The sequence below is a fragment of the Marmota flaviventris genome, chromosome 4 (assembly GCF_047511675.1).
Source record: "Marmota flaviventris isolate mMarFla1 chromosome 4, mMarFla1.hap1, whole genome shotgun sequence".
In the NCBI taxonomy this organism is placed as follows: domain Eukaryota; kingdom Metazoa; phylum Chordata; class Mammalia; order Rodentia; family Sciuridae; genus Marmota; species Marmota flaviventris.
The window spans coordinates 15,794,296-15,814,785 of record NC_092501.1 but is presented as its reverse complement, the minus strand read 5'-3'; the positions used below and the strand labels follow the sequence as shown (position 1 = coordinate 15,814,785).

At 33.7% G+C, this 20,490-nt stretch overlaps 1 protein-coding gene across 3 annotated transcripts in view; it reads right to left on the bottom strand.

Moving 5' to 3' along the window:
• The window catches only part of Ccdc186 (coiled-coil domain containing 186), a 44,882-nt gene that overhangs the window by 7,839 nt on the left and 16,553 nt on the right, over positions 1 to 20,490 (bottom strand). For 2 of the 3 annotated variants that reach the window (XM_027930143.2, XM_071610885.1), the window contains 9 exons: positions 16,464 to 16,592; positions 14,951 to 15,163; positions 14,000 to 14,119; positions 8,440 to 8,544; positions 7,807 to 7,905; positions 7,562 to 7,648; positions 6,244 to 6,386; positions 2,205 to 2,460; positions 1,078 to 1,267 (listed from right to left, as the gene is read on the bottom strand). In XM_027930143.2, the coding sequence (XP_027785944.1) occupies positions 1,078 to 1,267; positions 2,205 to 2,460; positions 6,244 to 6,386; positions 7,562 to 7,648; positions 7,807 to 7,905; positions 8,440 to 8,544; positions 14,000 to 14,119; positions 14,951 to 15,163; positions 16,464 to 16,592 (1,342 nt within the window). The remainder of the gene's footprint in view (positions 1 to 1,077; positions 1,268 to 2,204; positions 2,461 to 6,243; positions 6,387 to 7,561; positions 7,649 to 7,806; positions 7,906 to 8,439; positions 8,545 to 13,999; positions 14,120 to 14,950; positions 15,164 to 16,463; positions 16,593 to 20,490) is intronic. The other variant, XM_071610886.1, reaches the window with a different exon arrangement.

The window sequence follows — 20,490 nt, the reverse complement described above, 5'->3', positions numbered from 1 at the left end:
CAAAATATACAAAAATGACATTATGATAACTGACACTGGCATCATTTACTTGTACTGAACTTAACTTTTCAGAGTCCTGACAAAAGCTAAGATTGTGGTTCAGAGCACTTTCCTAGCATGTGTGAGGCACTGGGTTAGAGCCTCAGCACCACATTAAAAATAAATAAATAAAAGAAAGGTATTGTGTCCATCTACAACTTTAAATAGATAGATAGATAGATAGATAGATAGATAGATAGATAGATAGAAGTCCTGACAGATTTAGAGGATCCTACCAGAAATTTCCCTTCAATTATAAGTACAAAAACAACTGAATTCTTATAGCAAATAACTGAACATATTCATGTTAAGTAATACATTTCACCCTATTTGAAAATAAAAAAAGTTGTGGAAAATGGTAAGAGAATAGCTAGTTGGAATACTTGTCTTATTCATCTTTGTCCAAGCACATAGTACAGATACCCAATAACCTCTATGCATTTTAAATTAAAGAAATCTGGGTTTTAATTCTAGTTGATCATTGTTGTGTTCAGGTAATTTATAACCTTTCCAGGTCTGTTTCCTGAGACCCAGATGCAGAGCTAGGTCTCAACCATCTCTAAGTTAGAGACAAGATGTAGATCCAGGTACCCTAAATGCAGTACAGATCAATTCATAGGCATATGTAGGTAGAAAATATTACAATTTTTATTTACGCTTAAAGATAAATCTTTTCAAATTTCTATTTTTATCTAACACATCTAAAATGCATAAATAAACACATAAATTGGAGAAAACCAAATATTTTTTACTGATAAAAAAGTATGTAATCAAAAAAGTTTAGACACTCTTGCCCTAAGGTAATACCTACCACAATTCTTACATTCTGTGGCTCTGTGAATAAATATCCTTTAGTATAGAAGACAGGCAGTTCATAGAACTGCAAGGTTAGCAATTTATCTATGAAAATTAATATGTTAAAAGGAATAAATAGCTCCAGTAAATGTGGTAGAACCTGAAATATATTTTTTCTACAAAATCTTTAATGATTAAAAGAAACAAATATATTCAAGGTCTAAATGAGGAAGAATTTTATACCTTGCTGAAGTTGCTTGGTAAGATCCTTGACATTAGAGGCATGTTTACGTCTTTGAGTTACTAACTCATCTTTCAATTCTTCTACCTGGGTACTCAATGCTTTAACTTCTGTTTGTTTACACATAAGGTCAGCTTGCAGAGTCTGGACTTCCTCTTTTCGAAGTTCTTCCTCTTTTAACAATCTACTTTCCTGAATATTAAGTAAGATAAAATGAAAAAAAATTTAAATCATATATTTATTTCTATTATTGCTCAAATGACAACCTTAAAAATATATGGTCCCTGAGAGACAGTCTTCTATAGCTCCTCCTTACAAGGTTTTATTTATTGAGCTCCTCCAAATTCTCATATAGTGAGGCAAAGGGATACACTAAATGAGTGTGTTGTTCTGCACATGCAAAACTACCTGTGACACAGGTCTTCGAATTTTTGCAATTTCAAAAACTCAAACTATTTTTTTATATTTATTTTTTATTTTTTTTTAGGTGGACACAATATCTTTATTTTTTATTTTTTTTTTATGTGGTGTTGAGGATAGAACACAGGGCCTCGCGCATGTTAGGCAGGCGCTTTACTGCTGAGCCACAATCCCAGCACAAACTCAAACTATTTTTATGAGTAATTTGAAGACATTCTAATAACTTGGAAATATTAAACCACTTTGAAACTATTTTTAAAAATAAATGTAAAGTATTACCTTTAAAAAAATATATAATGATTCTAGTTAAGAATGACAGAAACCATGGCTTTCTTATTTTCAAAAGTGAAACATTCTTCTTTATTATTTTAGGGAGAAAATTTATTACAAATCACGTCAGTTGAAAGGAAAAAAACCAACATTTTTTAAAATATATATTTTTTTAGTTGTAGATGGACACAATACCTTTATTTTATGTGGTGCTGAAGATCAAAGCCAGTGCCTCACAGATGCTAGGCAAGTGCTCTGTCACTGAGCTACAGCTACAGCCCGCAACATTTTTTTTTAAAGCATTTGAAATTACCAGAAAGTCAGTGCCAATAGAAAAGTGCTTAAATTAACTACTACTACATTTTTATGCTATGGGGAAATTTTAATCTGTGTTTCTTGTTAGTTGTTTCAAGAGTTAAATATATATATTTATACTTACCAAATTAGTATTTGTCTGTCTCATTTGTTCACATTGGTTTTGCAACTGACTTTCACTACAGGAAAGTTTATCATATTGTGACTGCAAGGAATTGCACTCAGATTGAAGCTGTGCATTCTTACTAGTGAGCTTTTCTGTGAACAGCAGTAGCTCAGATTCTCTTTTCCTACTTCCTTCGATATCTTTTTGTAGGTCATTAATCAAAGAATTAAGACTTTCCATTTCTTCCTTCAAATTTTCAATTTCTTGCTTACCTCTAAAAAACAAAGTTTATATTTCAGAAAATATGAGACTATTAAGAGACATTAAACTAATGGTTTGGGGAATTTTAAAATTTCATTAAAATTTTCAATTTAAATGCAATGCTTTATAAAGAGACTTTTATTCATTCATCCAAATATTTATGAATGAATAAAATAATAGGAACTAAGGACTGAGAGTATAAATGAGCAGGGCCTACATGCTCCTGCTTTCAAAGAACTTTTAATCAAGAAGGGAAATTACACGAGTGTGATAACTGTTTCTGATGAAAACCCGGCAAGTTGCCTAACTTCATATAAGTGATGCTCAAACTAATACTTAAAGTAGCATTTACTGTCTGCAAAGGTCCAGTCAGTAGATAAGCTGGGCGTCTTGGCATATGGATTTTGTTGCAATCGTTCCACTTTGCCACTGTAGATGAAAATAGCCAGAGACAATATGTACAAAAATGAGTGTGGCTAGATGCCCAGAAAACTGCACTTACAAAAAGAGGTGGTGGGCTAGATTTGGCTTATGGGCCATAATTTGTTATCCTTCAAAAAGAAAAAGAAAAAAAGGAAAAAAGAAAAGCAGAAGTTTGTGGGAAAAATTCAAAATAAGTTCTAGGAAGAGGAATGAATATGTGCTAAAGCTGGAAAGGGAAAAGGAGAAGGGTTTCTGGTTGGTACCAATAGGTATTCAGCACTGATGATAATCAGGACTTCACTACATCCTTAGCACTTGACAAGGTCTTGACAGGCCTTAAAAATCTGTTAACAAACTACAGCTGAAATATAAGAGTGAAAAAGAGGAAGGCACGAAGAAGCAAGGAACAGGTCACTAATCTCACAAGCCATGCTAAGGCATTTGAACTTCCTAGGCAATCTTTGAGGCAATGGGAAATCACTGAAAGGTTTTGAGAAAATGTTCTTTTTAAAAAGTTTATGCTAATAACAGTGTAGGAAATGTCCTGGAGAAAAAGTAAACAGAAAAATCAGTTTATGAGCTATGGCAGTTTTCCAGATGGGAGCTGACAATGGCTTGGATGATGGAGGTAAGAGAGGGAATATAAAAAAGTAAACGGACTTGAATGATATTAAACACTGGACACATCACTAATACTTTGGGACTGGCTAGGTATGTGAGAGGAGGGAAGGAAGAGCCAAGCATGACCCCCAGGTTTCTGGGTTAGACAGTCATTTGGGTGCTAAACTCATCACTTATCCCAGAACATGAAAGAAGAAGCATATTCGTGGACAGAAGAAAGGACTCAATTTTGGATATATTAAAGTTTAAGGTGTTTTTGGTACTTATGTGCCTAAAGCTAAGCAAAAAGAGCTGACAATAATGATTCAAAGAATCTGATGCACATTAGAGGAACAATTAGGATCACTCAGGGAATGACAAAATTTGAACACAAGAGGGTTTTCTGACAGAAAGAAAAGCCTGATAAAGAGACTAAGAAAGCGTGGCCCAGAAGGCAGGAACACCCAAAACGCATGATAAAAACAGAGCCAAAGGAACAGAGCATTTCAAGAAAGGTAAGTTTAACACTGTTAAAAGATCCTAAAAATTCAAGCAAAGCTGGGTCTGAGCTATATCCACCATAGTTAAGGGGATATTAAATTTTATGGAATGCTGAGATCAAAGTTAGAATAGAAAGAAACCCAACAAAGGAAGTAAAGAACTGGGGAATGAGTACAGCTAATTTTTTAAAAAAGTAATTACTTTATTTTTTATTCTAATTTGTTTTATATGATAGCATAATGCATTACAATTCATATTGTACAAATAGAACACAATTTTTCATATCTCTGGTTGTACATAGAGTCACACCATTCGTGTCTTCATACATGTACTTAAGTATTGATGTCCATCTCATTCCACCATCTTTCCTACCCCCATGCCCCCTCCCTTCCCCTCCTACCCCTCTGTCCTATCTATTGTTTGTCTAATCCTCCCACACTCCCTCTCCAACCCCACTATGAATCAGCTCCTTATATCATCTCGGGAGCAAATTTTTACCACTTGCACATAAGATAGAGCACTAATCTGTAGGGTATATAAAGAACTCAAAAAGCTAAACACCATGAGGACAGGCTGGGGTTGTGGCTCAGCAGTAGAGCGCTTGCCTAGCATGCATCGGGCACTGGGTTTGATCCTCAGCACCACATAACAATAAAATAAAGGTACTGTGTCTAACTACAACTAAAAAAATTTTTTTTTTTTTAAGAAAAGCTAAACACCAAACAAAACCCCCAAATAACCCAATCAATAAATGGGCTAAGGAACTGAACAGACACTTCTCAGAAGATGATATACAATCAATCAACAAATATATGAAAAAATGTACAATATTTCTAGCAATTAGAGACCTGCAAATCAAAACTACATCAAGATTTCATCTCACTTCTGTCAGAATGGCAGCTCTTAAGAATACAAACAACAATAAGTGTTAGTGAGGATGTGGGGAAAAAGGCACACTCGTACATTGCTGGTGGGACTGCAAATTAGTCCAGCCAGTATGGAAAGCAGTATGGAGATTCCTTGGAAAACTGGGAATGGAACCACCATTTGACCTAGCTATTCCACTCCTCAGTCTATACCCAAAGGACTTAAAAACAGCATACTACAGGGACACAGCCACATCAATGTTTATAGCAGCACAGTTCACAATAGTTAAACTGTGGAAGCAACCTAGATGTCCTTCAGCTGATGAGTACAGCAAATTCTATCAAAAGTTTGTGAAAAGGAGAAAAATACATTGGTAGAGGAAGATCCAAAGAGTTTTGATTTTTTAAAAGTATGATCATATTTAAATACAGAAAGAAAAGGAAAGTCAGCAGAGATATATAAGAGATATGGGTGGGATAAAAAAGGAATAATCAAGAAAGGCCTTGCGAAGGCAGAAGAGCATGGATCCACAACAGAAATAGAAAGAAAAATTAGGTCAGAGAGGAGCAGGAACATTTCTTCCATAACAGAAGCAAAGGAAAGAAAGAATGCAGATATGGGCAGTTCAAAGGACTAATAGCAAGATGATGAGAATACTGTCATCCGACAACTTCTATTTTTTTTCTATAAAGAAGCAATCATTTGCCAGGAGTAGAGGGGTAAAGGGGAAACCTGAAAAGTGAGGAAAGTGATCAAGTTTAGAAGAGATGCTAAGAGAATTGGGTAGAAGGCTCCGATCAAAGACATGTAGTAGGAACAGAAATGCATAAATATTCCTAATTGAGGTCAGTGACCATGAACTTCTGTGGTGTCAATCTGGATGATGGTTGAAATTACTTCAGCACCTTGGGTGTGTGTGAGGTGCAAAAAAGAAGACACTGTTTGAATTCAACCTCAACTGAGGCTCTGCAAGGTAATGCCAGAAATGGAGCTTAGTTACACAGTTTTATAAGAAGACAAGGAAATAATGTCAACTCATTACATTAAAAGCAATGCACATTCAAAAATCTAGATTTTGATACTCTTCAAGATTTACCTTTTAGAAGGAAAAAAGTATTCTACATAGTTAATGGAATTTCAAAGTTGAAGAAACTAAATAAAACCAATCTGTCTTATAAATTGTTATTGCAAATTATATTAGGGAATATAAACTTTGATTTTTATAATCCATTGTGGGAGCTCAAATATAGTCCAAAAAAGTTCAAGTGAAGAGAGAAAAATTTTGAATTGTAGCTAGTAAAACTGTAAAAATTGTTCTTCACGCAATAATTCCATTTAAAAATATAATCTTGAAATAGAAGTAAAAAGCTTGTTTATCAACACAGAGATGTTGTTAATTTTGTACCTTTGAAGCTGATCCTGTATCTGATCTGCAATTTTCACTTTATCCAATAAATTCTGAATTTCAGCTTTTTGGCGATTAATAATTTCCTTGTATTTCGACAATTCATCTTCTGTTCTTAATCGTTCATCTTCTAGACATTTTGCCTATTAAATTATCGTAACCAAGTTAAACTACAAATAATATTTTCTTATTCCTTATAAACTATTTCAGATAGTGGTTACATATTAGAAATCAAGGCTTAATTCTAAAGCAGTATTAGTTCATATGAAGAAAATACAATAGGAAGTTAATGTCCTAGATTTCAATTGCAGATTTCTGGTGATTCAGTCATGAGAGTTTAAGCATGTCACTTTATTTTTTACTAATTTTCATTTATTCATCTGAAAAAAAAAAAGGATCTATCTTCCCCAACTACTTCAAATAACTGACATGGAGAACAAATAGGAAGGTATATGAAAAACTCTTTGAAAATTATTAGGTGATTCCAGATTCAAAGTGGTAACTGAAAGGCCTATTATGATACCTGTGATAATATATAATATTATTCATAATCATATTAAAAGGTAAGGCACTTTACCATGACAATTAAAGACTTCAAACAGTGGAAGAGATTTAACAGGCTGTTAGAAATGCAATCTTTACCCATCTAAGACAATTAAATATACCCAAGGAGAAACAGATAGTTTTCTTACTATTTTCTGGCACTCATAGTTCTTAGATTCAACTATCTTTCCAAATGATTTGCTAAAACAACAATCTTTAGATCAAAGGCCCAAGGATAAGTTATAATCACAGCAAATATGGAATGGAATACAAATGTTTGGCAAATACTTCAAAGAAATTAACATGGAATATACTTTCATTTCAATGAAAGTCAATTATATTACCAGAGAATTGCTATTGTGCTCCTCTAAGTTCTTTTATTTATTTTTTTATTTTGTAAAATTTCTTTTATCTCCCTTTCTCTTTCTCTCCTTCCTACTTCTCCTTCCCCCCTCCCTTCCTTCATTTCTTCCTTGCAATACTGGGAATTGAAACCAAGAGTGATCTATCTACCACTGAGCTCCACCCCTAGCCCTTTTTATTTTTTATTTTGAGACAGGGTCTCACTAAGTTGCCCATACTAGCCTTGAACTTGCAATCTTCTTGCCTAGTCTCTCAAGCAGTTAGAATTATAGGTGTGGGCCACTGCACTCAGCTATTTTGAAAAAATTTCTATGTAACTACCTTTTCCCCACCCCTTCAAAAATCAGAGTAAATCCAAAGTTAAAGATATTTACCCTTCTTCCTCTGGAATCATAACTAAAGATTTGATTACCTTTGTCCTCAGTGTTCGCAGTTCATCCATACCCTCTTTAAAGGTCCTCTTCAGATCTTCCAGTTCCTTTATTTTGGCATGATGCATCTTTAAAAGAAACCACAAATCATAATGCACTAAACTACATCTAAAACTTATCGCCTACTTGTTCCAAAAGGCTTTAAAAGTAGATAACAACACCTACTCTGTCTCTCTTTCTGTATTTACTACATAGTCTAAGATATTCAAAGAGTAAAAGTATTCACCTCTAGCTGGTCAGATTTTTCTTGCATTTGTTTTTCAAGTTCTCCTTTTGTGACTCTAAGTTTTGCATCAAGCTCATTTGATTTAATTTCTTCAGACTCCTAATGGAAGGAAAACAGGGAAAAAATGATGATTTTTAAAGCTTTATATTTTGAAAAGCTAAGAAAGTTTTGCAGCTGAGTTTACTAATTGTGAAACATACAGCTATGTACCTAAAATTGAACAATGCATTGAAAGATTTTAAACGTCAATTTTGCATGAATAAGAATAGCATATTATATAACATAATAGAAAGTAGTTTCTTCTTTAAAGTTTTAAATTTCCTTGCATTTTTGTCCTTCTGACATTCTCTACAAATTTCACTTGGTTAAAACTGCTCTAATAAGATCCAAAGCAGCAGGTAGTTTAACAGAGGAATTAACCTGCAACTTGTTTAACTGTTCTATCAAATCCATTCTATACTTCAGATATTGCCAATACAGAAATTTAATGAAACCGGAATACTGACATTTCGTATAATTTATTACACACAGTGTGTCTAAGTGCCTCACACCCAGACAGGGAGGTAACTCAAATCACGTGCGAGAATGGCTTCCCACAATTTATTACCAATCTACTTGAAAAGCTAAACATACCTGATATGTTTTTATCATATCCTGACAGTTTTGTCGTATCTGATCTGCTTCTTCCTTTGCTTGTGTTAACTTTGTTGTTGTGTCTTTGAGTTTATCTTTGGTTTCCTGCATTGACAAAGAAAGACAAAGTTGGCCACAATGACACAAAGAATGGTAAAAAAGTAACCATGGAGTAGGGAAAGTTCTTACTGTACCAAGGGGTGGTATACTATTCTTGCAATAATATTTTATGTTTCTAATAGAAAGTTAAATGGCCTACACAGTGAACTGATAGCCATTAAATAAAGTTAGTTTTCAGCAAATTACCAGAAGTTATTCCAGATAAGAAAAGCAAAGCGTCAAATAGTTCTTTGCATACCCTTATATGAAAGAGAGTATTTTGGTTTATGGCCATGATATCTATTCAAAACTGCATTTTTAAAAAATATTTTATTTTTTAATAGTTGTACACAGTATCTTTATTTTGTTTACTTTTTTTTATGTGGTGCTGAGGATCAAACCCAGGGCCTTGCAAGTGCTAGGCGAGCGCTCTACCACTGAGCCACAACCTCAGATTTCAAAACTGCATTTTAATTAATAGATGCTGCAATATGGTTTTGTTCCTTGCCGTTCTCCTAAAATGGCAATTATAAAGATTTTTCTGGGCTATTCTCATCAAATTCAAGTACTTTTTCTCATTTTTATACTTTTCTTACCTGCTCCTTGACCACCCCTGACTCTTTAAATATCCTAATTTTGTGGCCATTACAAGACAATATTCTCCTCCTTTTCTTCTTTCTTCACTTTTCCTTTCTACTCTTGGGATTTTCAAACATACAACCCTTGCTCTGCAGCTTTTTGTAATCTCCTGCACAGACCTGATTTAGTGCCATAGTTTGGGCTACAGTGAAAATTTTAAATGAGAGCTTAGGTATCTTCGTCTAGTAGCTTCAGTTCACAAAGTTGTAGATGCTGCTACTCTGCCTTCCCACAGATGGAACCCAGGGATGGCTTGGATTCTAACAACTGATATGCTGTATTGAAGGTTATATGTTTACCCAATTGAGTATAAAGCTTCTGGACAGCAACTAACTCAGTACTTATCATGTATTAATTGTTCAATTGATGTTTATAGAAGTAATGAAGGAACTCCTAATATGGATCTTTTGTTCTACTCAGTTTGGTTTTCCCACAGCAAATACTCACTTTTCTTTTTTCCTTTTTTCCTGCTATTCTAGTTGGAATACCTTTCCCATCATTTCTTGAATCCTTCAACTTGCATTTCTGCTTCACACACTGCTTTTTATATGTCATTTTAAAGAAACACATCTACTTCTGAGTTGCTGGTCTTTAATTCAACAACAACTAAAGCAGCATTGACATGTGGTAGATACTCGCTTCATCTACTTGAAAAATAGCAATTAAGATATTCCTATGTGCCAAACAAATATTTATTAAATAAATTTTATTAAATAAAATTTTATTTTATTTAATAAAATTTTATTAAATAAATATTTGAACAAAGGAAAAGAATCACAGTGAATGTGTTTAGGCTAAGGTATCAACTGTGTTTCATTTGTTCACTTATTATTAACTGAGTGAGCACCTATTATGTACTAGTTACTGTCTATGCACTGAGGAAATAGTTGTGCAAGAAAATGAAAAAAATCCCTACTCTCTTTTTAAATTTTTTTTTATTTTAAGAGTTACAAAAACTTTTTATTTAAGAGTTAAATAAAAAATAAAATACATACGTAAATGATATATTAGGTATAAGTGCTAAGAAATAAAAATAAAGCAAGGACATGAGAAATTTTGGGGGAGGTACTGAAAGTTTAGATAGGGTAGTTAGGGGCTTACTGAGAAGCTGACAGGAAAAGACTTGAAAGACATGAATTGGGGGGATTTGCTGAGAAATTGGATATGGTAACTGTGAGAAATCAAGAATAAATTCAAGGTTTTTGGACTGAGCAACTGCAAGGATGAATTGCAATTTATTGAGATAGGCAAGCAATGGAGGGAAGGGCGCATTATCAGTTCAGGTTTAGAAGTGTTAAATTTAAGATGCCTCTAAGTTATTGAAGGTGTCAGATGTCAAGTAGTCAGTTGAATATGTGAATCTGGAGTTCTGGGCAGAGGTTACGAATCTGGTAGTCACCAGCATGCAGCTCTCTATTGCTGTTTTCAGGTACACTAATCTTGTCTTCTGCAGTGCTAATCTGTTGTGAAGTCTATCCAATGTATTTTTCAATGTATTATGTGAATTTGGTCTTTTTTCTATCTTCCATATCTCTCCTTATCATAGTCATGCTTTTATTTATCTTCTTGAACATATGAGAGTATATTTATAATAGCTGTTTTAACATCCTTGTGTCTTATCCTACATTTCGTATCATTTCTAGATCTGTTCCTATTGATTGATTCTTGCTTTATTCTCATTATGGGCTATATTTTCTTGCTTTCTTGCATGCTGGTAGTTTTCCTTTGGCTAAACAGTGAATTTTGTGCTCTCAGGTCAAGATTTTTATTAAATATTTTTGGACTTTGTTTTAAGGCATAGCTAATTTACCTGAAATAAGATTGCTTTTAAAGCTTTATAAGGTGGGTCCATAACAAACGTAGTGTAAGGCCACTGGTCCCCCACAACTAAAACAATATCCGTTTGGGGCCTGCCTACTTGCTGCCCTGTGTGTAAAGAGATCTTATCTCTTTGGCTAGAGGAAACAAATAGTTTCTAGCCCTGAGTAACTCTAGGAATTACTGGCCATATTCCTTTCTGATCTCTGAAACTCTGTCCTCCCTGTTCTCCACACTTTCAACTCTCTCTCTTCTCTTCAGGGGGACTGCTGGCCTCTATTTAGGTTCCTTTCATTGTAACGCAGCCTGGAAACCTCCTGGCACTGTACGTCATTTGTTTCCCTTCATTCAAGGATCACTGTCTCATGCTGCTTATTGTCTCAAATCTAAAAACATTCACTTCATATATTGTTTCATTTTTTTTTTTTTTTTAGTTTTAGAAGATGGAAGGGTAAATCTGAACGTGCTTATTCCATAATGTAATAGAATATAGTCAACAAAATAAGGTAATAGTATAGAAAAATTACAGAACAGAACATAGAATATAGCTTAGTAGGTGACATGAAATGGCAAAGCTAATTTAAAGTGAGCTCTAGCTTCCATTAGTGGGCCTTATGAGAAAACAAACCATTTAGGAATGAGACTATCACAGACAACACAACCACCTTGGGAGAAGAGCACATTAAATGGCAAAGTCTTGCTTTAGGTGACCTAGTGGAAGGAACATGTCATAAAATATATCAATCCTGGTAATAAATTAGATCTCCTGCATCCTGTTGGTCTGGGTACTGCCTCCATACCAGACTCCATTATTCTAGCTTTCTCTGAAGCATAATTGTCTGGCAAGTACCCAGAACTGCCAAATCATGTTGCCAAAGAACACATTTATTGCCAGCCACACCTATACTTTGGTGAAAACATCTTATCCTGAGACCAGGCTGGTGAAAAGGTAGGCCACCAGGTAGATGATCAAATACATCAGATACATTGGGGGAAGTCTTCCTTCTTTATTCATTACACTCAAAATAAAAGGCTTTGTTCTAAGAGGTAAGGCATTAAAAATGATTTTAGCTAAACCCCAAAGAAGTCTTAAGGGAAGGGAACAAAATAGTTTCTATTTGATCTGATGATCTGGGTGTCTAGACTACCTAGGCTACACTTCAGTTCTGGTAGTATGTCCTAGAGATCTGTATGCTTTGACCCAGAGATTCCCTCTCACATCTGTTAGGTAACACATAAAATATGTAAGCAAGGGTGTAAGCAGGGGTCTATCCCAGACCCTCTCTGAAAGCAATGACTGTGTACAGAACTAAATGCTTGCTGGGAAGAAAAGCCTTACTTTAAAAGAACAGGTAAATATTGATTTTCACATACCAGGCTAGTATGGTTGTTATTTTCACTTTCTAGCATCCACACCATGTTACCTTACAGATGTCAGCCTTAACCCACTTTTCTAATGCACTTACAGAGTATTTGGTTCCATCTATCTCAAGGCTGTCATTAAGAATCAGATATCGGGCTGGGGATGTGGCTCAAGCGGTAGCGCGCTCGCCTGGCATGCGTGCGGCCTGGGTTCGATCCTCAGCACCACATACAAACAAAGATGTGTGTCCGCCGAAAACTAAAAAATAAATATTAAGGAATTCCCCCCCCCTTCTCTCTTTTTTTTTTAAAAAAAAAGAATCAGATATCACCCATTCTCTGAATATACAGAGCTCATATATTTGTAAAGTTTTTCACTCCTCAATGCTAGTGTTCCAGTAAGTTTAAGGATCCTGTCTCTTTTGACAATAGATGAAAATAAGGAAGGTTCCTCAAATATTAGATATTAGTCCAAGTATTATGTTCATATCGTAAAGCAATTCAGGCAGCTAAAAACCATTATTGTCCATGTGGATTTGGAATTCTAATTCCTCATTCTGAAAACCAAAAGGAAGGGAAATAATAAATGGCTCAGCCCTGGAGACCTCTAGGGATTGCTACCCTGTTCCTTTCTGGCATTTCTTTCTTAGCCTTGGTAGCTTCCTCATATACCTGTGCAGACTTAAGGGGAGTCTACTGTTCTGCAACCTATCTTTGACCATTGTAGACTACTCTCCCTACAGTCTTCTCTGATGATACTAACATATGAATACCCAAAGGCTATTAAAAATACTGATTTGGAATTATTTAATATAGTAATCCAGGATTATAGTTTTAAAGGATATCATTAGGCTTATTTTTGAAAGCCTCAAAGTTGATATATTTCTATATTACTCTTCTATTCAAGTCACATTTCAGAGTTGCTCTTTTACTTAATATCAACTACAGACTTTTATTACTTTGAGTATCAGCTCATTTAGTGCTTAAAATTATGGCATCTGGTACCAACTTTTATAATTATTTTTAATTATATTTATTTTTTATTAAAGTGATATTTGCAGCTTGGTATTGTGGCATATGCCTGTAATCCTAGAGAAATCGGGATGCAGAGGCAGGAGGATCACAAGTTCAAGGGCAGTCTGAATAATTTAGCAAGACCCTGTCTCAAAATAAAATTTAAAAAGGATGGGGTACGTAGCTCAGTGGAAGAGCACTTGACTAGCATGCATAAAGCCCTAGGTTTAATCCCCAGTAACACCAAAAAAGAAAACAAAAATAAAAACAAAAAAGTTAAGAGAACTTATGTTTATTATTTTATTTAAATAGCATCACTGATATTTCTAAAAATTTCCAGAGTTTATTTTTGATTTTGATAACTTACACATACTCGTACCCGGCCTCTGACTTTGCATACAAAATAAAAATGCAATAAGGCAAATTTTGGTGTTGTAAACTACAAATAATAAAATTTAACATTTCAACCCATAAGTAAATCATGCAAGAAAACCTCTTTTTCATAATCACCAAATATTCAGGTCCAAACTATCCTGTAGGAGTCACTAAAGCAAGTTCCATGTCTCCTTAACTGCTATTGCATTCACTCCTAATTCTAATTTCTATTTCATGGTGTTACTGTACTCACCTTGTGTGAATCCATTTCAGCTTTCAATTTATTTTGGGCCCACTTTACTTTAATGATTTGAGAGCTGATATCTTCCTTTAATTTTTCTATTTCTCTGATGAGTCTAGTTGTTTCACCTTCCTAAAATAATATCACTAGGTCATATTTTTCACTTAAACAATCAATCATTTGTTTATCATTTATATCCCTTCAAAGTAATCCATTCAACACCACTATAATTTAAGGGCTAATACACTATGGCCCTTAGGCCACAAAACTGATTAGAAGGCAGTAAAATTCTAAATTTAATTAATAGACATGAAGATGATTAATACCTATATTTTAACTAATTGGATGTGTTGTGAGCACAAGTACATGTATATGATTCTTCTTAACTGGTTGACATTAAATATTAAATTGGTTTTGCAAGAATTTCTGAGAATTGATAACAATATTTCTGAATTAAAAGACATTAATTTAATTACTTAGTTAACTCAGTAAGTAAATAACCTAGGATAGCATCTAGGAAGGATATGTTTTTCTATAAGAAAAGCATAAGTTCTACTCTATAGTGAATAAGTGCTACATTAAGAGTCTGTCTGAATAGATATGTTTCTGGCTCTAAAACTATTCACATGTAACACAACTACGTACATATTTTACCAAAACAGTTTTCTTTGAGACACAAGTTAACCCAATATATGGATTTTAAAAAGAAGATCTATTAAAAAAAGTTATCTAAAATTTATCTAAAAAGATCAAAAAAAATATCCAATAAACATGTGCCAATCATTACCTCATCTTTTCCCAGAAAACCTTTTTGCAGGCAAGTAAAGAGATATTATAATTTCTAAACACTCATGTTCTTAGAAGGTTAATAACAATAACTTTGAGTGTTTAAACCATGCTATCATCATTTGACTGGAAAAGCAAAGAATAAATTTCAAGTAAGATACAATGGTACAATCATACCTTTGCTTCATATAGCTGCTGCAACCGGCCTTTCTCCTGAGAAAGCTGCTTAATTTTGTTAGTGTTTTTCTCAAACTCCTTATTTGCGTCTCTAAGTTTCCTCTCAAGGATCTCTTTTTCCTTTCGAAGGTCTAAAGATTCTTTCTCACCTCTTACATACTTCATTACCATTGCTTCTTTCTCTTGGCGTGCCTCTTCACATTTCTTGTTGGCCTTTGAAAAAAATATTATCTAGCATTAATAAAAAGATTTTAAAATAAAAATATATTAAAATAAATAATGTTTTCCTATATCACCAATGTATTTTTTATTCGTGCATTACATTCTAAGCTCTTGTGTCATAAAATTTTGAGATAAAAAGAAAAATTCAAAATTATAGAAAACAATACGATACTAATATTTGCTATTATTCTTTCCAATTCCTTTTACTTTAGCTGATATTTTCCATGTATGCTCCCAGACCTGCTATCCTACCCTTTTCTGTCCCATCCTGTGGCCCAGAAAAATGACTGTCATAGACCACATCAACAAGTTCCCTTACCCTCAAACTTCCATTTGGGTTCTGCCAGCAGGAGACATTAAACAAACATTCAGCAATGAAGGCAGAGTGAGGTCTGACTTCTCTAGAATCACCAGAGGTAGCCTGAAGACACTAACTCCTGTCAGGTGGCCTCTCTATACAACTATTCTCTCTGGATTGCCCTGATTTTGGAGCTCCAGAAGTGTAAGTTAAATAAGCTTCTTTTCTTTATGGAGTACCCAGACTCGGGTATTTTTTTAATAGCAACACAAAACAGACTATACATAATATGTGTGACTTGTGCATGCACAGGAGGTACGAAAACTAACCAAAATATCAATAATTAGCTATGGAACAACGAATGGGATATAAACAAATTGAAGGCAGGGGGAAAAATTATAGATAAAGGAGGACTTTCATTTTTTATTCTGTATACTTCCTTGACTTATTTTTAAATAATTAGAAGGCATTTATGTATTGTTTTAGTATCTTTGTTTATTTATTTATTTTTTTTGAGATGCTAGGGATTGAACATAGGGCCTTATGCATTCTAGACAAGCATTCCACCACTGAGCTACAGCCCAGCTCTGCTTTAGTTGTTTGTTTGTTTTTTTTTCGGTGCCATGGATTGAACCCCAAGGTGCTTAGCCACATCACCAGCACTTTTTATTTTTTATTTAGAGACAGGGTCTCACTTAGTTACTTAGGGCCTTGCTAAATTGCTGAGGCTGGCTTTGAATTTACAATTCTCCTGCCTCAGCCTCCTGAGCCACTAGGATTATAGTCATGTGCCATTGTGCATGGCTCTGCTTTAGTATTTTTTTTTTTTTTTATAATTCTGCTTTAGTATTTTTGAAAGGCTGATTTTATATAAATAAAATTAATATTCTTAACACACCATTGATGTCAAAAAGCCTAAAAGAGTTAGTTTATTTTAGTAAATAATGGAGTCACCAGACTATAAAGTTAATAATTTAGGAACATGAAAAATACCTGGTCCATCCGTTGGGCCATCTCTTTGTGTAATTGCTGAATTGCATTTTTAGCTGCAATGTCTTGAGCTACTAGTTTATCTTTGGAAACTTTAACTTCTTTATTAAGTTCCTCTATTCTTGATTCTAACTGTAAAGAAAATTATTCCCAGATCATTTTCATTGCTATAACAAACAGACCACTAATACTTCAATAAATAGTATGTATATAGTACAAAGAATGTAATGAATATATTTTAATCATTGGAATCAATAACAATATTTCTATATCTCATTGGAATTGTTAGCATAAATCTGAAGAGAGTAATACATTAAAGTATACATATGGTACCCTGGAGCATCCACTCAGGAATAACTCAAAGAAGTATAGTTAAATATTATGAAAGAAATTTAAATATTACATTAGAAAATATTCAATTAGTTGAAAAGAAAGTAGAGGAGAAGAAGAGGGGAGAAATAAGATAGAAAATGAAAAGCAAAATGGTAGACGTGAATCAATGTAAAATATCATATTAAATGAAAATGGATTATATAATCATATCAAAAGGTAGAAACTGACAGATTGAAATAAAAAAAAAAAAAACAGGATTCAACTATATGTTGCCTCCAGGAGACAATTTAGGTCCAAAGATAAACTGAAAAGAAAAGAATGCAAACAGTAATCATAAGTAGGAGCGATTATATGAATATCAGACGAAATTGAATAAAATTTAAAAAGTGTTACAAGAGATCCAGAAGGACATTTTACAATGATAAAAGGATCAATCCATTGAGAAAAATCAAAAAGATCTAACACATATCTAATAACATAGCACCAAAAAACTTGAAGTAACAACTGAACAGAAATGAAGGGAGAAACAGACAAATCAATAAGTCAGAACTTCAATATGCTACTTCAAAAGATAGACTCAACTAGGCAGAAGATTACTGAGGAAACAAGAGAGTTCAACTAACTAAAAAACAACTGGATGTAATACAACACTCTACCCAGCAACAGCAGAATATACATCTACTCAAGTACACATGGAATGTTCCCCAAGATAGAATGTGTGCTGGCTTTACAAATAAACCTCAATAAATTTAAAAGATGGAAATCATACAAAATATGTTCTCTAACCCTAACGAATTAAAATTAGAACTCAGAACAAAGAAATTTGGGAAATTCACAAGTTTGTGAAAATTAAACAACATAATCATAAATAACCAATGGGAAAAAAATCACAAAGGAAACTGAAACTAGTTAGTGAATAAAAATGAACACATAACATACCAAAACTTATTTGGTGCATTTAAAGCAATGTTTAGAAGAAAATTTGTAACTATAGTGACCTTTATTAAAAAATAAAAAAGATTCCAATTTAATAACCTAAATTTCTAGTATAAGGCAATGGAAGAACTAATTAAACCAAAAACGGAAGAAGAAATAATATAGAGTGGAACTTAATAAAACAAAGAATTAAAAAACAGAAACAACAAAACTAGAAGTTGATTCTTTGAAAAGGTTGACAAACTTTTAGCTAAATTGAGAGAAGACTCAAATTACTAGAATTTAAAGATGGACATTACTACTGACCTTAGAGAAATAAAAAAAAATTGTGAATGAATATTACAAATATTTAACTTAGAAAAAATGGAAAATTCCCAGAAAAAAAAAATCAACTATCTAACTAGCTCAAGAAGAAACATAAAGTTTCAATAGACCTGTACAAGTGATTTCTTAACCAGAACAGCAACCAAAAAAAAAACTATCCACACCAAAAAAATTCAGGTGCAGATGGCTAACAGGTAAATTCTACCAAACATTTAAAGAATACCAATTCTTCTAAAATTCTTGTCTTTAAAAAAAAAAAAAAGAAAAGAAAGAAGCTCCTTTCAACTCATTCTATTTACTCCTAGGTATATACCCAAGAGAAATGAAAATATGTCCACATAAAAACTTGTGTATGAATGCTCACAGAGCATCAATTGATGAAAGGATGAATAAAATATTTATTCATACAATGGAATATTATTCAATCATTTAAAACAACAAAGTACTGATGCATACCTCAATTTGAAAGAAACTCTGAAAACACTGTTACTTAATATATGATTCCATTTATATTAAGTTTCCAGAAAAGGCCAATATATAAAGACAAGATATGTTGTTCTCTAAGTCTAGGGATGAGGGTGGTATTGGAGGCAAATGAGTGACAACTAATAGTGGTGGGGTTTCTAAACCCATGGTGAAGGTCACACAAATTAATAACCATTGAATCATACACTTGAAATGAGTGGATTGTGAGGTATATGAATTTTATCCCAAAAAACTATTTTAAAAGACCTAAACATTACATGTGTGCTGATTTTTCTTATAAAAAACTATCTACAGACACTACCAACAGAAATACAAACCACAGATGGATGTAATGGCACATGCCAATAATCTCAGCTACTTAGGAGGGCGAGGCAGGAGAATCACAAGTTCAAGGTCAGAACACGCAACTTAACAAGACTCTGTTTCAAAATAAAATAAAAGGGCTGAGGATACAGCTCAGTGGTAGAGCGCTTGTCCAACATGCTCAAGGCCCTGGGCTCAATCCTCCATGCAGCAATGCTCAGGGGAAGATAAATGATAACGAGGACTTTGATTTCATTAGTGGATTAATCTACTGATAGTTGAATGGACAAATGCAAGTGGTGGAAACTGCAGGTGGTGAGGCAAGGTTGGAGGAAGTAGGTCACTGGAGGTGTGTTTCTTGTCCCAAGTTCCTTCCTCTTTCTTTGCTTCCTGGCTGCCATGAGATGAGAAGCTTTCCTCCATCTTGCTCTTCCACTATGATGTTCTGCCTCATCTTAGGCACAAAGCAATAGAGACAACTGACCATGAACTGAAACCTCTGAAACTCTGAGTCAAAATACTCTTTCTCTTTTAAGTTGTTTATGTCAGGTATTTTGGTACAGAGACAGAAGCTGATTGTCAAAACAATATGGGCAACTTAAATTTTTTAACTTATTTTTTTGGTATGGGGAATTGAATCCAGAGATGCTTTTCCACTGAACTACATCCCTACCTCATTTTTATTTTTTTTAGACAGGGTCTTGCTAAGTTGTGAGGATGACCTTGAACTTGTACTCTCTTGCCTCAGCCTCCCAAGTCACTAGAATTACAGGTGTGTGCCACCATACTTGGCTATAACTTAAATTTTCTAGTAGTTACACTTTAAAGAGCAAAATGAAACAGGTGTAATAGTTTAAACTCAATATACCTTTTCAATGTACAGAAACATGAAAAAATGAGCTATTTTATAATTTTTTGTACTAAGTCTTTTAAATTAGCTGTGTATATTATGCTTATAGCACCTCTCAATTTGGACTAATCACCTTTCATGTGTTCAAAAGCCAAATGTGGCTACCATACTGGACAGTGCAGATCTAGAGATAAAATTAAGAAAGAATATTGTACTAGACTTGTTTTCTATTTAAAAAGTATAAAGTTCTTTAAATGCTAGCAAAAGAAAGATGAATCCAACATTCTTTTTTTTCTTTTAAAGGTACAACCTTTAATATACTTGGGAAAGGAAGCTCTGGTTTTGTCCCATCTGTTCAGTCTGAAGATTCTGGTCATCAGCAGTTACCTACTATTGGACCCAGACTATTATTATTAAATCTCCTTTATACTTTAACCTTCTTAAGTTTGGTTTACATATGGTAGTCCTACAGCACATAAAAATCAGTATTAAATATCATACATAAAATCTTACAAATGTATTCACCTTCAACTGTGAAAAGATGCATTAATTGAATACCAAAGCATAAACAAGTGAAACCTGTATAATTTTTCATTATATTGTCACCAAGTATTTTCTGCTATTTTCATTATACAGCTTTCTGTAAAAGATGAAATGAAAGGAAATAACAGTCATGTGCTACATAATGTTTCTGTCAATGATGAATAACAAATGATTCAACATGGTTATATCACCTAGTGATGTTGTAACCATCTTAGTTTAAGTAGACCCTATGGATGGTCACACAGTGACAAAATT